The sequence below is a fragment of the Rhinolophus hipposideros genome, assembly GCF_964194185.1.
Source record: "Rhinolophus hipposideros genome assembly, chromosome: 23".
NCBI lineage: Eukaryota > Metazoa > Chordata > Mammalia > Chiroptera > Rhinolophidae > Rhinolophus > Rhinolophus hipposideros.
The window spans coordinates 9,099,367-9,124,723 of NC_138069.1; the positions used below are offsets into that span (position 1 = coordinate 9,099,367).

Sequence of the window (25,357 nt, forward strand, 5' to 3'; positions counted from 1 at the left end):
CTACATCCTGCCATTTGTTTTTATTATAATATCTGGAGAAAAAAAATATAACAGTAGATTACTTCATATAGATCACAAGCAGGTATCCAATAGTTATTAGTAATCAGACACTGGGGGAGAGAGCTCTTGATGCCCAGGCCACCCTAGTTTCACCCCATGAAGCCTTAGGGAAACAAATCCAGAGGCCTTAAAAAAAAAAAGAAAGAAAGAAAAGGAATAGCTGACCCACTCCTTCTTAGACTTGATGAGGACACTCTTTTGGAGACACAAAGAGACCTGCTCAGTAACCTTCCACTGGAAAGCCCAGCAAAGACGGCTGTCAGTGGCCATCAGAAGGCCTCAAGCCCCAGCCTTGTAACGTGGAGTTTATCCCCTTGTGCTTCTCATCTCCGTCCTCCTCAGCCATCACCCAGGCAGAAGCCCCTCACACTTTCCTACTCACCCTCCCTTTGCATTCTCCTACTCTTTGTTGTGACGGAGCCCAAGTTCTTTTCAATACAGAATTCTGGGGCCTTGCCCCCACCCACATCTTGTACCAGGAGATCCAGAGTGGAGCCAGCTTTACCTGTTCCTACTGCTACTTTCACACTATGATATACCTCACCCACACCTAATCAGCCTATCTATGTCAATGGTTCTCAAACTTTGTTGTACCTTAGAATTAACTGAGCTTTTACTAATAGCTCAGGCCACACTTCATAGCACTTAGATCAGAATCTCTGGGCAAGGGACTCAAATATCCAGGCAAGTCTGATATGCAGCTAAGATTGAACACCAGAGATCTATATCTTTGCCATTCAAAGTGTAGTCCATGGATTTCATCAGCAACTAAGAGTTTGTTAGAAATGTAGAATTTGGGGAGCTATTCCACACCTACTGAATCAAAATCTCCATTTGTAACAAGATCCTTACAAATACAATTACATTCACAAGTACATTAAAGTTTAGGAAACACTGGCTATTCTGCCCTCTACTCCTCCTTATTGTTGTCTTTACTGACCTCAGACAATGTCTGCTCGTTTATTAAAGAATTTGGATACTGGGCCACAGTCATCCTCTCCACTCCAACTTTTGAATAACTTCCCAAGTAGGTAATCATCCCACCCACTACCTAGTCTCCCGTACCCCTCCTTAGCCTCCATATATAAATCCAAGACTATGCCCTGTATTTTCCCAAGACCATAGACTAGAGAGCACCATTTCTGAAACTTTACAATTCAAGAGACCTGGAAGTCATCCTCTAAATGTCCTTGTCTCTCAAGGACATTAGGTACTTGTACTAGTACCTAATTAGTCACTAGGCTCTGGCAGTTATACCAACAAAAATTTCCAGTTTAGACTGGTTCTCAAACCCAGCGATATCCTCCCAGATCGCTGAAGCAATGACATGGCAATGTGCATCATTTATAAATTCCCCAGGTGGTCTGAATACCACACTTTGAGATATACTAGCTCAGATCCTTATTTTCTCAACTTTGTTCATCAAGACTTTTACAAAACTCCCACCTGATCTTTCTGCTTTCAAACTCAACTTCTTTCCAGGTCACTTCCACTTGTAGCAAGAATGATAAAATTAAAAAGCAATTTGACCAGGAGAAAGTAAAAAATCAGTATGGCTCTCCATTATCTGATTCCTGGTGCTTACTCAAAACTCAAATTCTCAGAGCCCAATCTCCACTCCAACTGAACGTAACTACTTTCAGTTCCTTAACTACCGAGGATACTTTAAGCCTCTGTGCCTTTATTTATGCTGGGGCCTCTGCCTAGAAACCGTGTGCTCAGGATACCCCTGAGGACTTCAAATTATCCTTCAGAGGATTGCCCACCTTCTATGTACCTCAAAAAGGTCCCACATAGAGCTCTACGAAAGAGTCTATGCCTCCATTGGACTTGTTTTATATATCTGATTTCCTCTATGAGATTACAAACTTCATAAAGACAGCTATGTCTCTATCTCAATATTATCAGCAACTAACTGTGTTGAGCACATGACATCCAGACTCAGTAAATGTTTGCTGAATGAATGAAACAATCAACTGCAGAACTTCATCTTTTTAGTCTATAGCTACATGACACTAAATCAACAGTCTTAAAAGGTCTCCATATCAAACTTGTTTGATTTCCTTTTCCCCAAGAAACTGATTGTATACTTCACCTCTATCTGTACTGGATCAATGTGTCTGTGTCAAAGACAATATACATTTACCTGCTAAATTCTTTATATGAGACAGCACAACCAAACTTATCATCAAAGACAATATCCACACAATATATTGTAGGCTTTTTGCAATTTAATTTAAAAAAAAGGAATCATTTTCAAAGGGAAATATAGTATGCTACACTTGAGGAGTTAACGTAACCTGTAGAAGTAAATAATTATTATTGCATAATGAGTGATTATTATATGTCAGACACTTTACATGGATGATCTATAATCCTTGCAACAACTCTGTAAGGTAAGAACTACTATTATGCCAATTTTACAGATAAGAGGGTAAAATTAGAGGATTTAAGGAATTTACTCAGAGCTAGATTTGAAGTTAGGGATGTCCTACTCTTTTTTTTTTATTTTTATTTTTTTTAGTTTTATTGGAGAACAGTGTGTTTCTCCAGGGCCCGTCAGCTCCAAGTCATTGTCCTTCAATCTAGTTGTGGAGGGCACAGCTCAGCTCCAAGTCCAGTCACCGTTTTCAATCTTTAGTTGCAGGGGGCACAGCCCACCATCCCATGTGGAAATTGAACCCGCAACCTTGTTTTTGAGAGCTTGCGCTCTAACCAACTCAGCCATTTGGCCGCCCCTCTGGAAGCTCAGTGGCAGCTCATTGTCTTCAATCTTGTTGTGGAGGGCGCAGCTCACTGGACCATATGGGAAACAAACTGGCAACCCTGTTGTTCAGAGCTCGCCCTCTAACCAACTGAGCCATCCGGCCACCCAGGGATGTCCTACTCTAAGTGATTTCTCCTACCACCCCTCAGATATTCAAATCTTTTCCCATCTCATTTCTGTGTGATATTTCTGCCAGCTATTATTACCTAAAAATTCAAATGTCTCACTAAAAATATATAGGTATCCAGTTAAAGGCTGTTATCCTACTATTAGATTGAGATGAGAATTTAACACACCCTTTATCATCTCTTCTGGAGATCAAAGTGAAATAGAAATCTTCAAATCTTACTATAAGGATAGCTACAGGTTTTGTCTGATTTTCCAAAAGGTATTGTTGGCTTAGAAGTCTTCCCTGACACTTCAAAGCAAAGTTAAAAGTACGCGTCCCCTTCTAGGTTCCTACAGTGCCTTGTTCCACTTCTAGCTTATCACCTTGCAGAGAAGACTGTGAGGGTGATCGTATCACTAGTCTGTAAGCCTGGGAGGCTAAGGCTGTGCGCATATCCCTAGCTGATACTATAGTTCCTGATACATGCTTGTTGGCCAAATTAAAGTATTTTACCTAAGTAAATATTTTAGACATCTATTGCTATAACTGTAAGAAGTACAAAGCAATGATTGTCCAAGCCTCTTCTTGGCAAAATAATTAATAATAATAATCATCTGTTTAAATAGAAACCCAATGAGTAAAGCAAAGGAAGCAAAACTGCTCTATCTGGATGAACTAGGAAACTCAGAGCCCTAGCTACTCTAACCCCCATCCCTTATTTGACAGCTACCCAATCAAACTACTGAGAACCAGGAAAGCTGAGTTCTAGTTCTTATCCTGCCAGCAATTCATTGTGTGAACTTGGATAAGTCCCTTATTGATCTGGCCAGATCATTTTTGTTATGTAAAATGAGCGAAATAGACTGGATCATTATATGGTTCTCAAATTTTAGTGTTTACTGGAATCACTTTGAGAGCTCATCAAATTGCAGTTTCCTGAGCCTTATTTCTAGAGATTTAATTTACCAGGTCTGCAGTGATTCTGGTGCAGGTGGTCAGAGGACCACATGCTAAGAAACTTTGGACTAGACATTTTCTGAGGCCTCTCCTATCCAACTGCACCATTCTTGGACCTCTACTTACCCACACCACCTCCTCTATCACCTTTCTTCTGGACTTCTCTAGTGGTTCACTTTCACCCCATTTTTTCTTTAATCAGCACAGTGGCAGTTATTAATGAACCAGCAGTATAATGAACAGGGGTCCTAGACCATCAAAAGTGAGCTGCACCCTGTAGATTAGATTACTGCCAAACGAGCTAAAACGTTAAATGCCACAACTAAAAATAGGCTGCTGCATGTTTAAAATAACACGATCACTCCTTAGCTTGGGGCTTTGCTATTTTTACTAAAGGAAAGGAGGGGACAAGTGGCCAGAGGTTGAAAGGGAATTGCTTAAATGAGGAAGCTGTGAAATGAGGTGAAAGCCTAGGAAGAAGCCAGAAGGTGGCACAATTGGTTTCACATGAATCAGGGTCCTCTGTGATTTAAACAAAAAATTTTGGTCTAAACACTCAAAAGAACTTCCCAGACACATTTTCATATTGATTTGTTGCATACTGAAACCAGAATTGTGACATGACCTGATGTCTGAAATCAATATGACAGGTCAAAAAAGATCAAATAAAGTTTCTCTATTTTTCTGTTTTTAACTTTTGATTTAAGTATAGCATACATGTATGTATACTGTACACCTTTACAGGTTTTCATAAACAACACACCAATATAACAAGCATCCAGATAATAAAACAGAACACGACCAACACCCTAGAGTTCCCTCTCATAACCATTTCCAGTTACTACCGTATCCCCAACAAGAACATCCACTATGGTGATTTCTATCATAGTTTGGCTGGCCTCGTTTTGCACTAAATATAAGTAATATTAAATGTACTCTATTGTCTCTGGCTCCTGATGTGAGACTCATCAATATAGTTGCATGTAACTACACTGTTGATTATCACTGCTATATACCACTTCAATGAATACCACAGTTTATTTATCCATTCTACTGTTGATGGGATTTTGGATAGTTTCCAGTTTGGGGCTATTGTCAATACTGCTGTTATGAACATTCTAGAATAGATCTTTTGATGAACATATGTGCACATTATAATTGGATACATTCCTGCAAGTGGAATTGTTGGGTCTCCAGGTTCCAGGGAAGTGGAACTGCTGGGTCTCTTTCTACCTCAGTGAAATTTCTAGGGATCCAGTGAAATGAAAGCTACACCTCCTGAGGTAAAGGATAAGTTGTTGCATCTGGCCCCTCCTACAACCAAAAAAGGGGCACAATGCCTAGTGGGCCTCTGTAGATTTTGGAGTCAACATATTCTTCACTCGAGTGCACTATTCCAGCCCATTTACCAAGTGACCTAAAAAGCTGCTGGTTTTGAGGGGGTCTCAGAACAACAGAAGGCTCTGCAACAGGTCTAGGCTACTGTGCCACCTGCTGTGCCACCTGTACCACATGATCCAGCAGGTCCACTGGGGCTTGAGTGGCAGTGGCACATAGAGATGCTCTTTGGAGCCTGCAGGTGAATCACAGCACACGTCCTTAGGACTTTGGAGCAAGGCTCTGCCGCTCTCTGTTTATAACTACTTTCTGTTTTTGAGAAACAGCATTTGGCCTGTTATTGGGCCTTAATAGAAACTGAGTATTTAACCTTGGGCCACCAAGTTATAATGGGACCTGAGCTACCCATCACGAATTGTGTGCTGTCTGATGTACCACACCATAATGTTGGCTGTGGGAACAGCATTTCGTTATCAAATGGAAATGGTGTATGTCAGATTGAGCTTGAGCAGGCCCTGAAGGCACAAGTGAGTTCTACATGGAGGTGGCCCAAATGTCCATGGCCCCCACTCCTATTAATACATTAGCTTCTCCCTTCCAGCCTGCACTTATGGCATCATAAGTGCACTTCTCTGCAATCAGTGGATGAAGGAAAAGAAAACTCGAGGCTGGTTTACAGATAGTTTTGACTGATACGCAGGCACCAGCTGAGAGTGGATAGCTATAGCACCTACAGTTCCTTTCTGGGACATCCTTGAAGGAAATTTGGAAGGGATACCCTCCCAGTGGGCAGAACTTCAAGCAGTATACTTCATTGTTCACTTTGTTGGAAGGAAAAATGGCCAGATGTATAATTACATACTGATTCATGGACTGTGGCCACTAGTTTGGCTGGATGGTCAGGGACTTGGAAGGGACATGACTGGAAAATTGATGACAAGGAAATGTAGGGAAGAGACATGCAGATATACCTCTCTGAATGGGAAAAAAAACATGACGATATCTGTGTCCCAAGTGAATGCTCACCAAGGGGTGACTCAGCAGAGGAGGATTTTTAATAATCAAGAGGATAAGGCAACTGACTCACCCTGTGGATACCAGTCAGCCCCTGTCCCCAGCCACTTCTGTCATTTCCCAGTGAACTGATGAACAAAGTGGCCATGGTGGAAGACATGGAAGTTATGCATGGGCTCAGCTTGTGCCTGGAGTGATCAGCCTGCTACCCGGTAGCAGGCTGATTACACTGGACCACTTCCAACATGGAAGAGGCAGTATTTTATTCTTACTAGAATAGACACTTACTCTGGATATGGATTTTCTTTCCCTACATGCAATGCTTCTGCCAAAACCACCACCCAAGGACTTACAGAATGCCTTATCCACAATCATGGTATCCCACACAGCATTGCTTCTGATCAAAGAACTCACTTCACAGCAAAAGAAGTGGGGCAATAGGCCCATGCTCATGGCCTACCATGTTCCCTACCATCCTGAAGCAGTTGGCTTAATAGAATGGTGAATAGCCTTTTGAAGACTCAATTACAGCACCAGGTAGGTGGCAAAGGTTGTATATGCTCTCAATCAGCATCCAGTATATGATGCTGTGTCTCCCACAGCCACGATTCACAGGTCCAGGAATCAACGGGTGGAAATAGACGTGGGATCACTCAGTATTACCCTTGTGACCCACTACCAAATTTTTGCTTCCTTTTCCTATGACTTTATGCTCTGCTGGTCTAGAGCTCTCAATTCCAAAGGGAGGAATGATTTCACCATGAGACACCAAAATGATTCCACTGAACTGGAGGTTAAGACTGCCCCCTGGCCACTTTGGGGTGCACGTGTCTCTGAGTCAACAAGCAAAGAAGGGAGTTACTGTCCTGGTTAGGGTGATTGATCCTGACTACCAAGGGGAAACTGGACTACTACTCTGCAATGGAGGTAAGGAAGAGTATGTCTGAAATACAGGAGATCCCTTTGGGCATTCTTGAGTATTACCATGCCCTGTGATTAGGTCAATGAAAAACACAACAATCCAATTCAAGCAGGGCTAGTAATGTCCTAGACACTTCAGGAATGAGGGTTTGTGTCACCCCACCAATTAAAGAATCATGTCCAGCTGAGGTGCTTGCTGAGTACAGAGGGAATATGGGATGGGTAGTGGAAAAAGGTAGTTACATCAGTTAGGCCAACATGACTAGTCAAGCAAGTATCTTTTCTTCCCTCCCTTATGATCATATCACCCAACATAAGATGCATTAATAACAGTTAACTTTATATCACAGTACATGAGTTACAGGGAATCAAGGACAAGAGTAACATCACCCAAGGACTTTGTACCCTCTTCTGGGGAAGGAGTTAGCACATTTTCAGTTGTATATAGGACAGTTGTATTGAGCTAGGCAGAAGTATGACTTTGTTACTATCTTTATTCCGAGATTAAACATGGCTTAAAGAAATGTGTATGAATGCACAGTTAACATGAAGAGGACTGTGATGGTTAGCTGTTATGTCAACTTGGCTAGCCTATGTCACCAATTATATTAAGTACTAATGTCGGTGTTGCTGTGAAGGTATTTTGTAGATGTGTTTAACATCTATAATAACTGATTTCAAGTAAAGGAAATTATCCTGGATAATGCGGGTAGGATTTATCCAATCAGTTGAAAAGCCTTAAGAACAAAACTGAGGTTTCTCTGAGGAAAAAAAGAAATGCCTCCTGAGGACTGCATCAGCATCATCTCCTGCCCGTTTCCAGCCTGTCCCACAGTTTTCAGTCAGACCCCTACAACTGCATAAGTCAATTCCTTGAAATGTGTGTATACACCCTACTAATTCTGTTTCTTTGGTAGAACGCTGCCTGATTCGGCACCCACTATTCCCTACCACTATGCTAATGTTATCAGAGAGATAGAAAGTCTATTATATGGTTTCTGTCCTTGAAAACTTTATAACCTAAAGAATATAAAAAGTCAGCATTGTAAATTATGTCAGGTAGTGTTACATTGCTAAGTGTAAAATGAGTAGCACTGAATTAAGTATTCAAGGAACTTAGAAAAAAGATCTCTGCGGATTTAGGGAATGCTCAGAGCAGACTCTGTGGAAGAAATGGGGACAAGGATGAAGAGTAGACAGCTTAGTTGAATTGAAGTTATATATAATCTATTAAATTTCAACTGCTTCACTGCCTGATTATTCATCAAAGGCTCCCAAGATCCACTGAGTAGTTAGAAATTCTGCCTGATATGCAGAGAGGGAGGTGCAGAAAAACCTAAACTTGGAGTTTAGAAGCCTTAAAAGATTGAACTCCTCTCTACCATTTGGTAGCAATATGATCTTACACAAACAGCATACTACTTTAAGCCTCAGATTTTTAATATATAGAATGAATACATATCCTATCATTAAAGTCATAATGAGAAATAAATAAGATATATAAGGTGCTTAACTCAGTGCCTTTCACAGAGGAAGTACTCAACCAATACTAAGTGAATGCAAAAATATCTCCATATCTTTAAAAAGAATGCTACTAAAATAAAACCCACCAATACTAAATTTCAAATATTTATAAGAGGAAGTATCCTAGATATATACAAGGTATAATCAAACAATATGGTCAATGTTTAAATTAAAAAAAAATTATTACAGTACAAGACACATTGTCATTAACCCCCCTCAAAATACTTCCCCTTGCTTTGAACACACTTATCCCACGTTCTTCACACTTTCTGAAGCAGTACTGGAAGTCTTCTTTCGTGAGTGTCTTTAATTGTGCTGTTGTGGCTGCTTTGATATCCTGAATCATTTGACTTTGGGGAAAAGCCAGAAGTTGAATGGTGCCAGATCTGGTAAATAAGGTGGATGAGGACACAACATAAGTTTTTATTTGACAGAAACTGCCATATACCAGAAGCGATGTGTGACATGGACCGCACCATGATGGAGAATGATTTACAGCACACTTTAAAACACACCTTCTCTCAACCGTAGCTTGCACCCTACTGATTGCACTGAACAAGTTGAAACTTGTCTCACACTGTTACTAAGGTTCCCATATTGAAGATCCCTGTCTTTCTGTTGGATGGCACTTCTTCGGCAGCAGCGTTCACCGTATTTTGTGATCACAATGGAAATGCTCCACATCACACTCTGCTTTTGGTAAGGCAATTTCTGTCTAATATAAATATTATGGGGTGTCCTCATCCACCTTATTCACCAGATCTGGCACCATTCAACTTCTGGCTCTTCCCCAAAGTCAAATTGACCATTAAAGGTAAACGTCATTGAGGCAGCAATGAGAGCACAACTAAAGACACTCACGAAAGAGCACTTCCAGAATTGCTCAGAAGGTGGGAAGAATGATGGGATAAGTGTGTTCAAAGCAAGGGGGAGTATTTTGAGGGATATTAATGGCACTGTGTCTTTTACTATTAATAATTTTTTTAATTTAAATGTTTATTGTTTGATTACACTTTGTAAATTTTAAATCGATGGCATTAGCTAATTTTTCAAAAAATTAGGTAATTGCTCTTTTGATCAGGTTCTAAAACCTGACCAAACTTTTTATAATTTCACTATTTCCACTTTGTGCAAGAACTTTCAGAACACACTTTATGACTGAACTTCCTGTGTACAAAAGGAACTTACAATGAAGACATGTTTCATATCTTTCAAGAAGTACACTCTGCATTCATACTACAGTACCTTGAGGAATATCTTTAGGAAGAGAATATTTCTTCTTCTTTAAAATAACACCTTTACTTTTTACTTGTCTAGTTCCTGGTGATGCTCTAATAATATAACATATTTCTGATGTATTTGAAGGAAACTGAAAGAGAAGAAAAAGCAGATATTGCGTAATTCTTCCAGGCACTATATTTGCATGTTGTTTTATTTCAAAGGTAAACAGTCTTAACATCTATATTTCATAAATATTAACAATAGAAAGCATTTATGAAATGCTTACTCCACTCCAGACACTAATTGGTTTTAAAACATTTGTTTATTTAATACTCACAAGAACCAGGCAAGGCAGATTATATTATCCCCATTTGTAAAATGAGGAAACTTAGGTTCAGAGAAGTTGGATAACTTATTCAAAGACAGAGAGAAAGTAATAATAGAGTTGAGATCCAACCACTCGAAAGTGCGAGAGAAAGTTTACTGATTTACTGAACTAAAACACAAATTTGAATTTAATTCCGAATCAAACACTATATTTCCTTAATTTCCTAACTCATATAATTTCGACAATTTCCCATCAAGCAGTCTCTAGAATAAAGAAATACCATATCTTTCAGAAGTGATATATCTTGTTTCTTAGAACACAGAAGTAGAGATATGTATTTATCAAGGGCTCCTCCATTTTAAATAAAGCCCATATAGAAACTGCTTCCACTGTAAAATTCCGTATCATCCTCTGTGGTGGATATTTGCTATTTTCCTGTCCAGCGTTCATTTTCCATCCTTCTGATACTGAACAGAGCCAGAATTTTCTTGGGAGAACCTACTCATTCTACCAGCCTGCATGCCATCCCTTCCTTATAGATCAGGTGGAGCAGATAATACTTCTGAGCACCAAGATGGCCACAAGACCCACACAGTCTAGCCAATCCATGTATTCCATGGCCCTGGACACAGTGACTGGCTCAGAAGGACACTGTAAATGGGCCAGCAGGAAGAAGGAAATGCTGACCCTGAGATGCTGACCCTGTGATTCTGGCACTAAACCAGAATCTTAAAGGGGGCGAAAGTGGTCCCAGATTGATATTTAACCCTAGCTGTGGCTGTTGTCATCGAAACAGATATAAATGCTCTTAGGATGATGTGATCCTCAATGTAAGCCAATAGGAATCTTATCAAATAAGAGCAAGAAAAATTATCTGGGTCAGGGTCAGTGTCAGACTTGTTCTTCAAGATTCAGCTCAGAATCGTACCAAGCAGAAATGATGAACAAAGTACATTTTATGTCCTCTATAATTTTATTATAACAACAATAAAGGAAGCACTGAATTCATGAGAAATCAAGCTACCATGTGTAAGACTATACAAGAATATCAAACAGTGGGTTTAAGCCCCCAAATAAGAAGATATTAGAACTGCCACATCAGGCTAGAATAACAATGCATGAAATGATTCAAGGATTAACAACTCAAATCTCATGGATGAGTAAGCAAAAGGAGATTATCAGGAATGAAAAGCAGACTTGAAAACGAACCAACTAGAACTTCTTGAAATGAAAAATAAAGCTGTTGAGATAAAAATTTGATGGAAAGCTTAAGCAGCACAGTAGACACAGCTGAAGAGAGAATTACTGTAGAAATTAACCAGACTACACAAATAAGTGAAAAATATTAAATATGGAGGACAGGAATAGCCTAAGCAAAAGTACAATAAAAAAAATAGAAAAAAATGCTAATCTATTTACGTATACATTCCAGTGAAATTATAGTGTACCCAAGATAAGGAGATCTTAAAAGAAGCCAGAATGAAAAGATGTGTCAGTCCTCAAGACCACCCTCAGACTCAATGATTTGCTAGAAAGACTTATAGGATTCAGAAAAGCTGTTTCACTCATAGCTATGGTTTATTATAGCAAATGACACAAATTAAAATCAACAAAGGAAAAAGGCACATAGAGTGGAATCCAGAAGAAAAGGTCTATAGAGCTGAACCCAAGAGGACAAGCTTCCAGTTGTCCTATCCTAATTGAGTCACATGGACAGCATTTAATTCTCCCACATGCAAAGTGTTGCCAAACAGGGAAGTTCAGTGAGCTTACATACAATTTACAGTGAAGTGACAACTAGGCTAACAGAAGAGTTGCAACAACAACATGGAAATCAGAAGACACTGGAATGATAATAGCAAAGAACAGAGAAAAATGGCTGTTAACATAGAAGTATGTTGAGTTTCTGTCTATGTCGAAGACCAGGATTGAGCAGTACGAGAAAGAGCTGGAGAAGATGAGGAACACAATTCCATTCGATGAGATGACCATTGAGGACATGAATGAAGTCTTCCCAGACACCAAATTAGACAAGAAGAAGTATCCCTACTCTTCTTACAAACCAACTGAGAATTTATAGACTTAAGTCTGGGAGAAAGCTGTGGCCCTCGTATTATAAACTTGACATTAAAAATAATTACATAGTAAAAAATAAAAATAAAAAAAAATAATTACATAGTAAAAAAAAAAGAAGTATATACCATAAAGGCAGAAAAAATTTAATAAAAATCATATCACATCAGAGTGAACCAGAAATAGGGAGAGTCCTCAACCTTGTGAAAAATATTGGTGGTCCTGAATATTGTTTCTCAAAGATTTTTGGTTTTTCTTGGATATGATGCACTTTTTGACCCCCAGTTCAGTAAGGTCACATGACTATTTCTGGTCAATGAGTTCTGAGCAGAGGTAATGAATGTCACTTTCAGGACAGAACATTTAATTGCCAATGTAAGAAGATCCGCCAGAGCTTTACTTTTCCCATTGGCATAGTTTCTACCAATATTCAAGATGCCTGCTCTGTCAACTAAAATGAGCAATGGAGGTATAGCATGAGCAAGAAATGCATCTTACTCAACATAATGGGGGTATAGCATGAGCACATAATGAACCTTTATTATTTTAGCTGCTAACATTTTTTCAGTTGTTTGTTACATTTTACCCTGCTTAGTACAAGTTATCTATAAAATAAATTGTACGACCTTTAATCTTAACAGTGAAACTTTGAAAACAATTTCCCTTAAGATCCCAAATAAGAAATAGATTGTATTGTAGATCTTATCCAGGATAATAAGGTACAATTCACATGGAAGAAACAACATTGCTATTATTCATAGATGATATGATTGTCTACATGACAAATCCAAAAGAATCTACAGACATATATTAGCATTAATAGCAGGGATCTGGCCATACACAGATATATACAAATCAATTGCATTTCTGTACTCCATCAACAATAAGTTAGAAAATGAAATTTATAAAAGACAATTTACAATAGCGTTAAATGATGTAAAATACTTAGGAATATGTCTAACAAGAAATGCAAGATCATTCTGGTTAAAATAAGCTCTACTGAGAAATATTAAAGAACACCTAAACACGTGAGGAAACATACCACATTCATGGAATGAAAAATTTAGTAAAGATGTTAGTTCTAAAAAATGAAAAGTAGAGGAATGAATGACCCAAACCACAGGGTAATAGTTACTTATGGGAGAGTGTGAATGGAATCATGGTGAGACATGGATTTGGGGAGAATGGCATTTGTAATGCTCTGTTTCACTGTTTGCATGTTAGACATGAGGGTGTTCATCTATTTTTTTTAAACTATGCATACTCTCTTTTGTATGAATGCTATATTCATATAAAGAGAAAACAATCAAATTCCCAGATCTATTCTCCCACTTCTTGTAACAGCTTTTACCCAACTCAAGCAAAAGACTGGAGGATTTTTCTATGAAAGTGGTATAACAGATGGTTTCTTTTCTGAGGGATTTCCAGCAGCTGGAAGTAGAGGTGTTCTGCTAAAACATAAGTGATGCTGAGACTCCCAGTCCAATGAGGCCCATATTCTCCAGGCAAGAAACTGAAAGATTGTGCTCTCAGCAGTCCAAAAGGAAAGATCTAACATTGCCAGTATAAGCAAAAGGCTCAGCCATATCACCCTACAATAAATTTCACAATTGACAAGCCGCACCCAGGAGCTACCGTGTCCAGTCAGCTTTTTAGAACCACAATCTTAAATATGAGTAGACAGGTAAGTAATACAACAAATAGAGAAAGAGAGTGAGAGCAATAGCTAGAGCAAGAAAAGGAATAATGCCACTTGGAGGAAACAGACAATAGTAGTGAAAGAAAAATGGAGATTAACTAATTAACATTAGAAAATATGACAACCATGAAACAAGTATGCTATAATAAAGGGGCATACAGAGAACAAAACAGAGCTCTTGTACATTAAAAATATCATAGCATAAATGTAAAATCTTCAATATAAGATTTGGAAGATAAAATTGAAGGAGTCTCCCACAGAATAAAACAAAAAGATAAAGAAGATTTAAAAAAAAAAAAACAAGATAAGAAGATGAGAGGGCCAGTACAGGAAGTCCACTATCCAAACAATAGATGTTCCAGAAAAAGAAGAAAAAAGAAAACAAAGAAGTACAGCTTATCAATGAAATAATTTTCAAAATTTCCCCAAACTAAAGTTCATGCTTCCTGAATAAAAGAATCCACTACGTTCTAACACAATACATGGAAAAAGACCCATACCAAAGCACATCATGATGAAATTTCAGAACACTGAAAATAAAAGAGAAAATCTTTCTAGCTTCCACAAAAAGAACAAGTTGGTTATTAATAAAAGACTAGGAATCAGCATGCTTCTCAATTAACACAGGAAGCTAGAACTGTAATAAAGTTATGCTGGAAAACTTCTAAAGAAAATAATTTCCAACCTAGAATTCTCTACCTAGCTTAAACAATCAGTCATATATGAGAATGGAATAGAAACAATTTCAGTCATGAAAGGACTCAAACAATTTTTCTATACCATGTACCCTTTCTCAAGAAGCTCTGAATGTCAATGGCCTAGACTTAAAGGAGAAATATACAAATCTGCCTTTGTAGTAATAGATTTTAAAACCTCTTAATAATTGATAGATCAAGTAAGCAAAAAATCAGCAAGAATATAGTCGACTTGAACATCACTATCAATCAACCTGACCTGATTGACATTTATAGACCATTCTACCCAACAAAAGCAGAATACACATTATTCCCAAATGCACATAGAACATTTACCAAAATAAACCATATGGGTTATGAAACATGTCTCAATAAATGTTAAAGGATTGAAGGCATACAAAGTATGGTCTCAGACCACAATGGAATTAAATTAGAAATCAGTAATAGAAAGATCCCTAGAAATTTTCCAGATTTTTGAACAGGAAATAGCACCCTTTTAAACAGCCCATGGATCAAAGAACAAATAAATAGGGGAAGTGGAAAGTATTTGAACTGCATGAAAATGAAAATACAGCAGGTCAAAATTTGTGGGATGCTGCTAAAGCAGTAGTCAAGGGAAATTTGTAGCATTAAACACCTATATTAGAAAACAAAAGGGCCAGCCTAGTGGCTCAGGCCTAGTGGCTCAGGTTGGAACTCTGTGCTCCTAATGTGGAAGGCTGCCAGTTTGATTCCCACATGGGCCAGTGGGCTCTCAAACACAAGGTTGCCGGTTGGATTCCTCGACTCCCGCAAGGGATGGTGGGCAGCGCCCCCTACAACTAACAACGGAAACTGGTCCTGGAGCTGAGCTGCGCCCTCCACAACCAAGATTTAAAGGACAACAACATGACTTGGAAAAAGTCCTGGAAGTACATACTGTTCCCCAATAATGTCCTGTTCCTCTTCCCCAATAAACTCTTTAAAAATAAAAAAAGAATGGTCTCATTATCAATGACTTCACTTTCTACCTTAAGAATAAAATGAGCAAATTAAATCCAAAGTCAGTAGATAAAAGGAAATAATATCAGAGCAGAAATCAGTGAAATAGAAAAATCAACAAAATCAAACTTCTTGCCAGATTAATCAGAGGAAAAAAAAGAATACACAAATTACTGATATCAGGAATGAGAAAGTTATATCACTACAGATGCCAACACATTAAAAGGATAATAAGAGAATATTATAAACAACATTTGACAATAAATTTGACAACTTGTAGAAAAATGGACAAATTCCTTGAAATACACAAACTACCAAAGTTCACTCAAGAAGAGATAAATTGAATAGCCCTAAAGAGCTTTTCATTGTAGCTTATTTCCTTCCAATACAGAAAACTCCAGGCCTAGATGGCTTTATTAGTGAATTCTACTAAACATATAAGGCAAAAATAATACTAGCTCTTTTCCAGAAAATTCAAGAGGAAGGAATACATCCTATAAGGCTACTTGTCCTGTAAGGCTACATCCTAAAAGGCTACGTGTACTGTAAGGCTAGCATTACTGACTCCAAACTCAGGCATAGCCATCAAAAGAAAATAAAACTACAGATCCTCATGAACATCAATGCAAAAATTCTAAAAAGAATTTTAGTAAATCAAATACAATAATATATAAAAAGAAAAATACACTACAACCAACTAGGATATATTCCAGAATGCAGAGTTGGTTTAACATTAGAACATCAATCAACATATTATAGTCAATTCATTATCCTTATCAATTCATCATCATCATCAATTCCCCATATTAACAAATTGAAAATGAAAAAAAACCCTGTGATCATCTCAGTAGACACCCAAAAATACATTTGGCAAAAATGCAACATCCATTCCTGATTTTTAAAAAAGAACACACCCGATCTCATCTGAAACACACCCGATCTCATCTGAAAAAGAGCTCTCAAGCATATTAGGAATAGAAGGGGACATCCTCAACCTAATATCATACTTAATAGTGAACCACTGAATATTTTCCCTCTAAGTACAGAAGCAAGGCAAAGATGCCTGCTCTCTCTACTGCTCTCACTCATCACTGTACAAGAGGATCTAGCCAGTGCAATTAGGCAAGGGGAGAAAAAAGTCATCAAGATTGGAAAAGAAGAAGTAAAACTGTTTTTATTCACATGTTATATAAATACTTATGGTCTGATGGAACCTTGTTGGGGAGGAACCCTACTAGAACTAATAAGTTTAGCAATTTTGCAGTATATTTGTTATGAACTGAATGTTTGTAGTCCCACAAAATTCATATGTTGAAGCCCTAACCCCCACATGAAACTGTTATTTGAAGATAGTTTCTGTGAAAGAATGATAAAGGTTAAATGAGTTCTTAAGGGTGAGGCTCCAATCAGAAGAGAAAGAAAAGCAAGAGCTCTCTCCTTATTTATGCAAGTCGAGAAAAAGCAATGTGAAGTCATAGTAAGAAGGTGGCCATCTACAAATCAGGAAGAGAGCCTTACCAGGAACTGAATAGACTAGCCCCTTGGTCTTGGACTTCCCAGCCTCCAGAACTGTGAGAAAGTAAATTTCCATTGTTTAAACTACCCGGTCTACGGTATTTTGTTATGGCAGCCCAGGAAGACTAATATAATCATCAATATACAAAAAAAAATTATTTTTATAAGCTAGCAATGAATAGTCAGAAATTGAAATTAAGAATACCATTTACAAGGGCAGCTGGATGGCTCAGTTGGTTAGAGCACAAGCTCTTAACAAGGCTTCTGGTTCAATTCCCGTGTGGGATAGTGGGCTGCACCCCCTGCAACTAAAGATTGAAAACGGCGACTGGATTTGGAGCTGAGCTATGCCCTCCACAACTAGATTGAACGACAACGACTGATAGGTCCTGAAAAAACACACTGTTCCCCAATATTCCCCAATAAAAAATTTTTTTTAAATACCATTTACAGTAGCATCAAAAATATGAAATATTAACATCTTGTGGGAATAATGACTTATACAGTGGAAACTACAAAATATTTCTGAGAAAAATTAAAGACCTAAATAAATGAATAGATACCTTGTTCTTGGGTTGGAAGACTCACTGTTATGTTAGTTAACCCCAAATTAATCTTATACATTCACAGCAATTCTAATCAAAATCCCATCAGGCTTTATTTTGGTAGAAATTAACAAACTGATTCTAAAATTCATATAGAAATGCATAGGACCTAGAATAGCCAAAATAATTGAAAATGAAGAACAAAGTTAGAGGGCCAACACTATCTGATTTCAAGAATTATTATAATGCCACATTAGTCAATACTGTGTGATCCTGGCATTAAGATAGACGAATAGATCAGTGGAAGATTATAGAAAATCCAGATACAAACCCATGCATACATACGGAGAATTGTTTTTCAACAAAGGTGCAAAGGCAATGCAGTGAAGATAGAATAGTCTTTTGACAAGTAGTGCTAGAATAATTGAATGTCCATATGCAAAAAAAGAAGGAAGTTAAACCCATACCTCACATCATATATAAAAATTAACTCATAAGCATAAGAGTAAAACAACTGTAAAATTTCTGGAAGAAAACATAAGAGAAAATCTTTATGACCTTAGGTTAGGCAAAGATTTCTTAGATATAACGGCACCCCCGTTTAAAAAGAAAAAGGAAAAACTGACAAGTTGGACTTTATCAAAGTTAAAACTTATGTTCTTCAAATGACAGTGTTTCACAAGAAACTACATATTGTCTGATTCCATTTATATGACATGCCCAGAAAAGGCAACTCTAGAGACTGAAAATAGCTTAGTATTTGCCTGGGGCTGGGTATAAGCACCGGACTTAACTGTAAATGGGCATGAGTGATCTAACTGGGGGGATGAAAGTGTTCTAAAACTGACATATGGTGATAGTTGCCCTACTCTGTAAATTTACTAAAAATCATTGACTTGTATGCTTGAGATGGGTGAATTTTATGGTATGTAAAATACACCACAAAAAGTTTGTTTTTTCATTTTTTTAAGAAGACAAGTGGATGAAAAGATAACGCATAGACTGGGAGAAAATCTTTCAAAGTATGAATCAGGTAAAGGATTGCATCCGGAATACATAAGGAACTCTCAAAACTCTACAATAAAGTAAATCAAACAATTTTTTTTAAGTGGGCAAAAGATCTGAACATCTTGGCCCCCATTTACCTTTATAATCTCGCTTTTAGCTTTCTCCTCACCACCCGGGTCCCCAGCCTCATCCCAGGGCCACACTGAAAAGGTCGAGCTCCACTGAATACTACACATTCCTAAATTCTATCTCTAGTTCTTTGCCTCTTTCCTGTCTTACTATCTGTGTCTCTGTATCTCTGCCCCCACTCCCCTTCTCCCTGGCCCTTTCTCTCTCACCCTCTCTCTTTCTGTTCTGTTTTTCTGTTCAATCCCTCTCTGTTCCCACCCCCACTCCCATGGCTCTTTGTTTTCTTCATTAATGGAGCACAGCACTTCCATATAACACAGTGAGGCTGGTGACCACAATTTATATATACAGACAAAAACTGAGTTTTGGATTAAAGTAGGATAATACTGTTTCCTCTAATTGTTTAATACCTGCAAGTCCTCATAATGCAAAATGTGTTGGCCGTGGCAGCCCAGTATCCTTAATTAGGCATTATAACTGACTGCTGACTCCACATGTAGATGTTAGCCTTAACTGAGTTACAGATTTTTAAAAGAATCTCATACACAACGTATCTAATTTAATAGTAATTATTTATTTTCAGAATTGAAGGAAAATTGAAAATACTACCTCATTTGAAGAATGTTCTTGCAAACTTGACACAGGAACAATTTCATCTGAATTAACATAGTTGCTGACATTAGGAAACAGTTCCTCACAAGATGCTTTTCGCACTGAGGAGAGATCAATCTATAAAAGAATATATTACTCTTTTGTAGAAGTTAAATGTTGCAAAAACTATTATTTTTATGTAATTAAAGGAAAATTGAAATACACTATCTTATTAGAGGCATTTTCTTACGGACTTGACATATGAACAGTTTCATCTCCATATAATTACTGACATTTGAAAATAGTTCTTCCAAAGATGCATGTTTAACTGGGGACAAATCAATCTATAAAGAAGATTATACTCACTTTAGCTCTAAAGTTGTTATTTAAATAGGTATTTTTATTAGCTACAGCATCATGTATATTTCCTATTTATTCATCCAATTAATATTTATTAAGTTCCAATAAATGAAATTCATCTACCCAGCAACCACACATCTCCTCAGATAAGTTTCCCTACCCTTCCCTTAAATGTCAGCCTTCCCCAGTGTTCTGTACTTGCCTCTTCATGACTACCAACTGAACGCTAGAGATTTATAAACCTCAGCCTCTAACATAGAACTCTTTCTTGAGCACCATATCCATATCACCATCAGGTTACGGAAATCACATAGTTCTACATCAAATTCAAAATATTTAAAATCAGATGCATGATTCATACTCTTTAGGTTGGGACTCCAAGAAGTGTTGCCATGTTGACCAGCTAGATCTGACTGGAGAACCTGGTCTGAAGCTAGACTAGAAAGCATATCGGGGCACTGTGTATGGCATGGGGAGTGAAGGGGTTCAAAATGAGCCTCCGCAAATGTGCCACTTTGGTATGTGAGCTGGTATTCTGAGCTGAAGGCAATTAAGACCAAGCAGACTCAAGAAAACATTTACTTCTTCCTTAATCAACAAAAAGAATTTATATTGGGGGAGCATTTCAGATCTTGCTACCTGAAATATGTCGGTTTGGTTCAAATAAACTCAATAAAAATTCTCTACAAGTTTGGACATTTCTTATGTCAACATTTACTTGGCGACGTTCAGCAGGATTCTGAAGAAGCCCACCCAGGACCACCCTGTGGACCTGGACCCCATGCAAGGTACAAGTAGGAGCCCCTCGTGCCCTACTGGCTCCCCACATCACATCGTGTGAACTTTCCTGAGTCTTCTCTTGGAATTCCAGGCCTCCTAGCTTTAAGTAACAGGCCATGACTTTATTTGTGCTGTTCTTAGAAAATCCTTGAGGTAGGTAAGGGTTGAGATAATGCAGGGACAAGGAGGAAAACAAGGTTGCTATTTTAATTTCAGCTTTTTTTATTGAATTGCTTACCGGGAGTCTGAACAAAATCTTTGTTGGATAAATGAGAGACTGAACTCTCTTTAACTCCAAAAGAGAAAGGACACTTGCTTCTTCAATCCAAATACCCAATGGGGTGACAATAGTTGTTCAGATCCCCAAATCCAGAGTGGCGGTGATGGGAGCCAGTTAAATACTCTATAAGTAAATATTATAAAAGGCACCATACTTAGGGTTTCCCTGACTCTTAGTTAGTCATGTCCCTTGTGGGGATCCTGGAAGCTATGTATGTGTATTATTACAAAAGATACTAGATCTCATCTCCTTGTACCTGAGCTATCCCCAGACTGCTATGTAAGCTGCTGCATGGACTCCTGGGAGCATTGCTCCCAATGAAAAGAAACACCTGACTCTGACCTGCTTGCAAACTGTGCTCCTGTTGTTTAGTTGAACCTAAGAAGAACCCAGGTTGGGTAAGAGCTAAATCATAAAACTCTTAGAAGAAAAGAGAGTGGAAAGCTTCATGACATTGGATTTCACAATAATTTCTTGGATATGACACCAAAAGCATAGGTAACAAAGGAAAAAATAGATAAATGGGACTACATGAAAACTGAAAATTTTGTACATCAAAAGACACTACCAACAGAATGAAAAGGTAACCCACATAATGAGTTATTTGCAAATCATCTATCTGATCAGGGGTTAATATCCAGAATATATAAAGAACTCCTACAACTCAACTATAAAATAAACAACCTGATTTTTAAAATGGGTGAAGGACCTGGATAGGTATTCTCAAAAGAAGATATACAAATGGCCAGTAAGCACATGAAAAGATGCTCAACATCACTAGCCATTACGGAAATACAAATCAAAACCAAAATGAGATACCATCTCACACCCATGTGGATAGCTATTATTTTAAAAACACAGAAAACAAGTGTTGGCAAGGATGTAGAGAAATCAAAACCCTTATGTGTTGTTGGTGGCAATGTAGAAAAGTGCAGCTGCCATGGAAAACAGAATGGCAGTTCCTCAAAAAGTTACAATGAGAAGGACCATATAAGCCAACAATTCCACTTTGAAGTATATATCCAAAAGAATTGAAAGCAGGGTCACGAAGAGATATTTGTATACTCACATTCATAGCTGCATTATTCACAATAGCTAAAAGATGTAAGCAACCCAAATGTCCATAGACAGACAAATGGATAAACGAAATCCGGTATATACATACAAAGGAATATTATTCAGCCTTAAAAAAAGAAGGAAATTGATACATGCTACAACATGAATGAACCTTGAAGACATTATGCTCAGTGAAATAAGCCTGACACAAAAGGACAAATACTGCCTGACTGCATTTAAAGTACTTTCAACAAATTAATAAAGACGGAAAGCAGAGTGGTGGTTCCCAGGGACTGGCGAAAGGAGGAATGGGGAGTTATTTAATATGTATGAAGTTTCAAACAGTTCTGGATATGGATGGTGGTGATGGTTGCATAACAGTGTGAATGTACTTGAATTGTACACTTAAAAATGGTTAATATGGTAAATTTTATGTTACATATATTTTGCCACAATAAAAAAAAGTGGGGGGAAAAAAGAACCTTGGTTGGTACTGCAATATTCTAATCTTTTTGCTTTCTTTTATGCATAGCAGTATATAGAGTACTTCCAGTGAAAGTGTGTTTATGCAACAGAAAAATACAGACATTATTCTCTATGTGCAATATTCCCCATGTGTTACAGAAACAGAAAAACGGGGAGGAAAGGGAGCCAGAAAATAGATACTACAAGTGCAAATGCTAATACTTACCTCTAAACCAGCTGTTTGTGAAGATGGAGTACTTGTTAACAGGCCTCTGCTTTTCTTATCACGAGTACTGGAATTTGTGTTCTATCAATGTTTTGTGAAATAGGGGATTGAATAGCAGAAAGAAATAAACTACTTTAATACCATAAAACACAATTTAAAATTAGTAGACTAAATCATAATGTGTCGTACTAAAAAAATTGTAATCTGCTAATTAAATTTTAAACTACTAGACAGGTAACTAAAGAATTTGTGGCTTCAACTAGGTCAGACCACTCCCAAGAGAACTTTATGTGGCACAACAACTATATGAGAATATTTTGGTTGTAATCACTATTAATTTAGGAAGAACAGATAATTAAAGTTTTGAATCAGGAAATGGTGTTTTGATTATCTTTGTCAACTGCTAAGAAAGGTATTTCACTGACAGCATTTGTTGAATTCCTAGTATATACTGTACTTTTTATGGAAAGGGATTCTAAGTTATTTCTGAAGCTGTTGAAACATATGTAGAAAGGATAATTGGTTTAAAATACATACATTTAAATGTATATAGATACTTTCATTTATGCAGCATTAAAGTTAAAGAAATTACAAAGTAGGATGCAGACTTATTTTCTATTTCTTGAAGATGCAAAGTGGCAGACAAAGAAAGGAGGTGGACAAATCAAGAGTGAGAGACAGAGAAGCGCAAGAGACAGGATCAGAGAGCTAAAGAGTTTAAGAAAAAGGGAAGGAGAGAGAGGAAGAAGGGAGGGAGGCAGAGAAAAGAAGGGAGAAGGGGGAAAGGGGAAAAAAGGGAGGATGGAGAGACAAAAGACAGAGAGGAAGGAAGAAAAGAGGAAGATTGTGAGGAGAGAGTGAGGGAAAAGAGAGATGGAGAAGACAGAGACCAACAGAGACTGTGAGAACAAAAACTGAGATGGACAGTCAGGGAAACAGAGGACAGATACAGAGAGATCAAAACAGAGACAGGGAGTAGAGAGAGAGAGAGCTTGACACTAAGAGGCAAAAGCAGGGAGAGCAATGACAAAGAAACAGGCAGAGAGGCAGAGCAGAGAGAAACAGTGATAGACTCAAAAAAGAGGCGGAAGACAGGCAGCTTTATTCCTAGCAATCAGCTGCCCTTTCAACTCCCAGATTTCATGAAACAACCATGTCCCTCTGATAAACCTCTTTGAACAGGTGTCTATTACACTCTGCCAAGTCTGAACCCAAACTCAGAGTTTGAACAGCATAGGAAAAGTTTGTTAGGTTTCTTTTTTCTTTCTTTCCTTCTTTCTTTCATTCTTTTCTTTCTGGCTTAAAATCTGTAAACTAGTTGTTTGTTCAAGACATAATCTGGAATAGTATATAAGGAAAATTTTTATCAAAAAAATTTTATGGGCATATATACCTGGTACACTGAATATGTCAGTTCTCTAATTCATTAGCTATATAGTCTTTTAATTTCTTCATCTGAACAATGAGGATTATTCTAACCCTAGGGACTGCTATGCAAAATTCACAAATAATACTTGTAAAGAGAACCTATGGTGCCTGGAGAGTAGGAGAAACTCAATGATAGTGATTATTATTATGATAATAATATATTCCTCCATGGTGGCAGCCATGGAGGTGCTGTGCTCAGATCTTGAACAAAGAATCTGCTGTTCCACCACGAGGGGTGCAATTAGCTGACAGCCCCCAGCCGCAACATCTTTAGAACCTGCTTCAACTTTTGGGCTGAGACCATCATCTTCTCAGGCAACCCTCAGCCAACATCTGAGGACAGCAGCCCAACATAGGATACCGGTAATGGACAATCTTTGCTCCCGACGTCCCCACTGGGAGAGCTTCTGTCACGACTGAGGCTATTGCCGCCCAATCCTGCCTCCTCCCTGCTTTTCCTTCTCAGGTGTTACCCTTTCCAATTCTTAATTCGGTCTGAATATCTGTGTCCCAAGTGACACAATGTGTGTCCACTGTCAGTCCATTTACAAAACACCTGCCTGTATATAGTTGTAAGTATTTAGAATCTCTGCATTTTTTCCCTATATTTGTTAAAAAACTGTGTATTTAAATTTCCCCAATAAGTACATTTCTTTGTATAGTCTTTTCAAGAATTAGCAAAAGGCCAGTGCTTACCAATGCAGGTTCCAAGCGCTGAGGAAGCACAACTGTGGTAACTGATTTACCTGCATTGCTTTCAAGAAGAGACCTCTGGTGAGGTGATGGAACCTTGACTTTTAGATGATGAGAGCTTAACTTTGTTTGAAAATTTGTATCTCTAGGTTCAGGATCTTTTTTAGGCTAAAACAAATTCATAATCATGAAATACATTTCACAGGCTGAAAAACGTTTCTAACATTTCTCAGATGTTCTATTTTTATTGTAATGTATGTTACAATTGTTACAATTAAAATAGGACATATACATTATTCTTTCTAACTACCTACCTATCTACCCATCTATCCATCCCCCCAATTTGAAAAAAAGTTTTAAACTTAAAGATAAATCTTTCTCTAAAAAAATAAGGTTTTCTATATATATAAAGAAAAAAATCTGTTGAAAACTGAAATAGTTTGAAATATACTCAGCTCAAAAAATGTCCCTACCACATATAAGGCAACAACTCTCAAAAACGGTCCTATGAAAAGAAAAATGAAAATGAGATCTAGCTATTACTCAATATTTAAAATTAAATTTTAGAGAAAACATTAAATATATTTATACTAA

The 25,357-nt window shown here is 37.7% G+C and overlaps 1 protein-coding gene across 1 annotated transcript in view; it reads right to left on the minus strand.

Annotated features, from left to right (window-relative positions):
• Positions 1-25,357, minus strand: part of MEIKIN (meiotic kinetochore factor) — a gene marked incomplete at both ends in the record, with an annotated part of 76,410 nt that continues 51,053 nt past the window's right edge. The window contains 5 exon segments of the mRNA XM_081036203.1: positions 1-32; positions 9,936-10,059; positions 19,494-19,613; positions 22,643-22,723; positions 24,767-24,931. Coding sequence (XP_080892329.1) covers positions 1-32; positions 9,936-10,059; positions 19,494-19,613; positions 22,643-22,723; positions 24,767-24,931 — 522 coding nt within the window.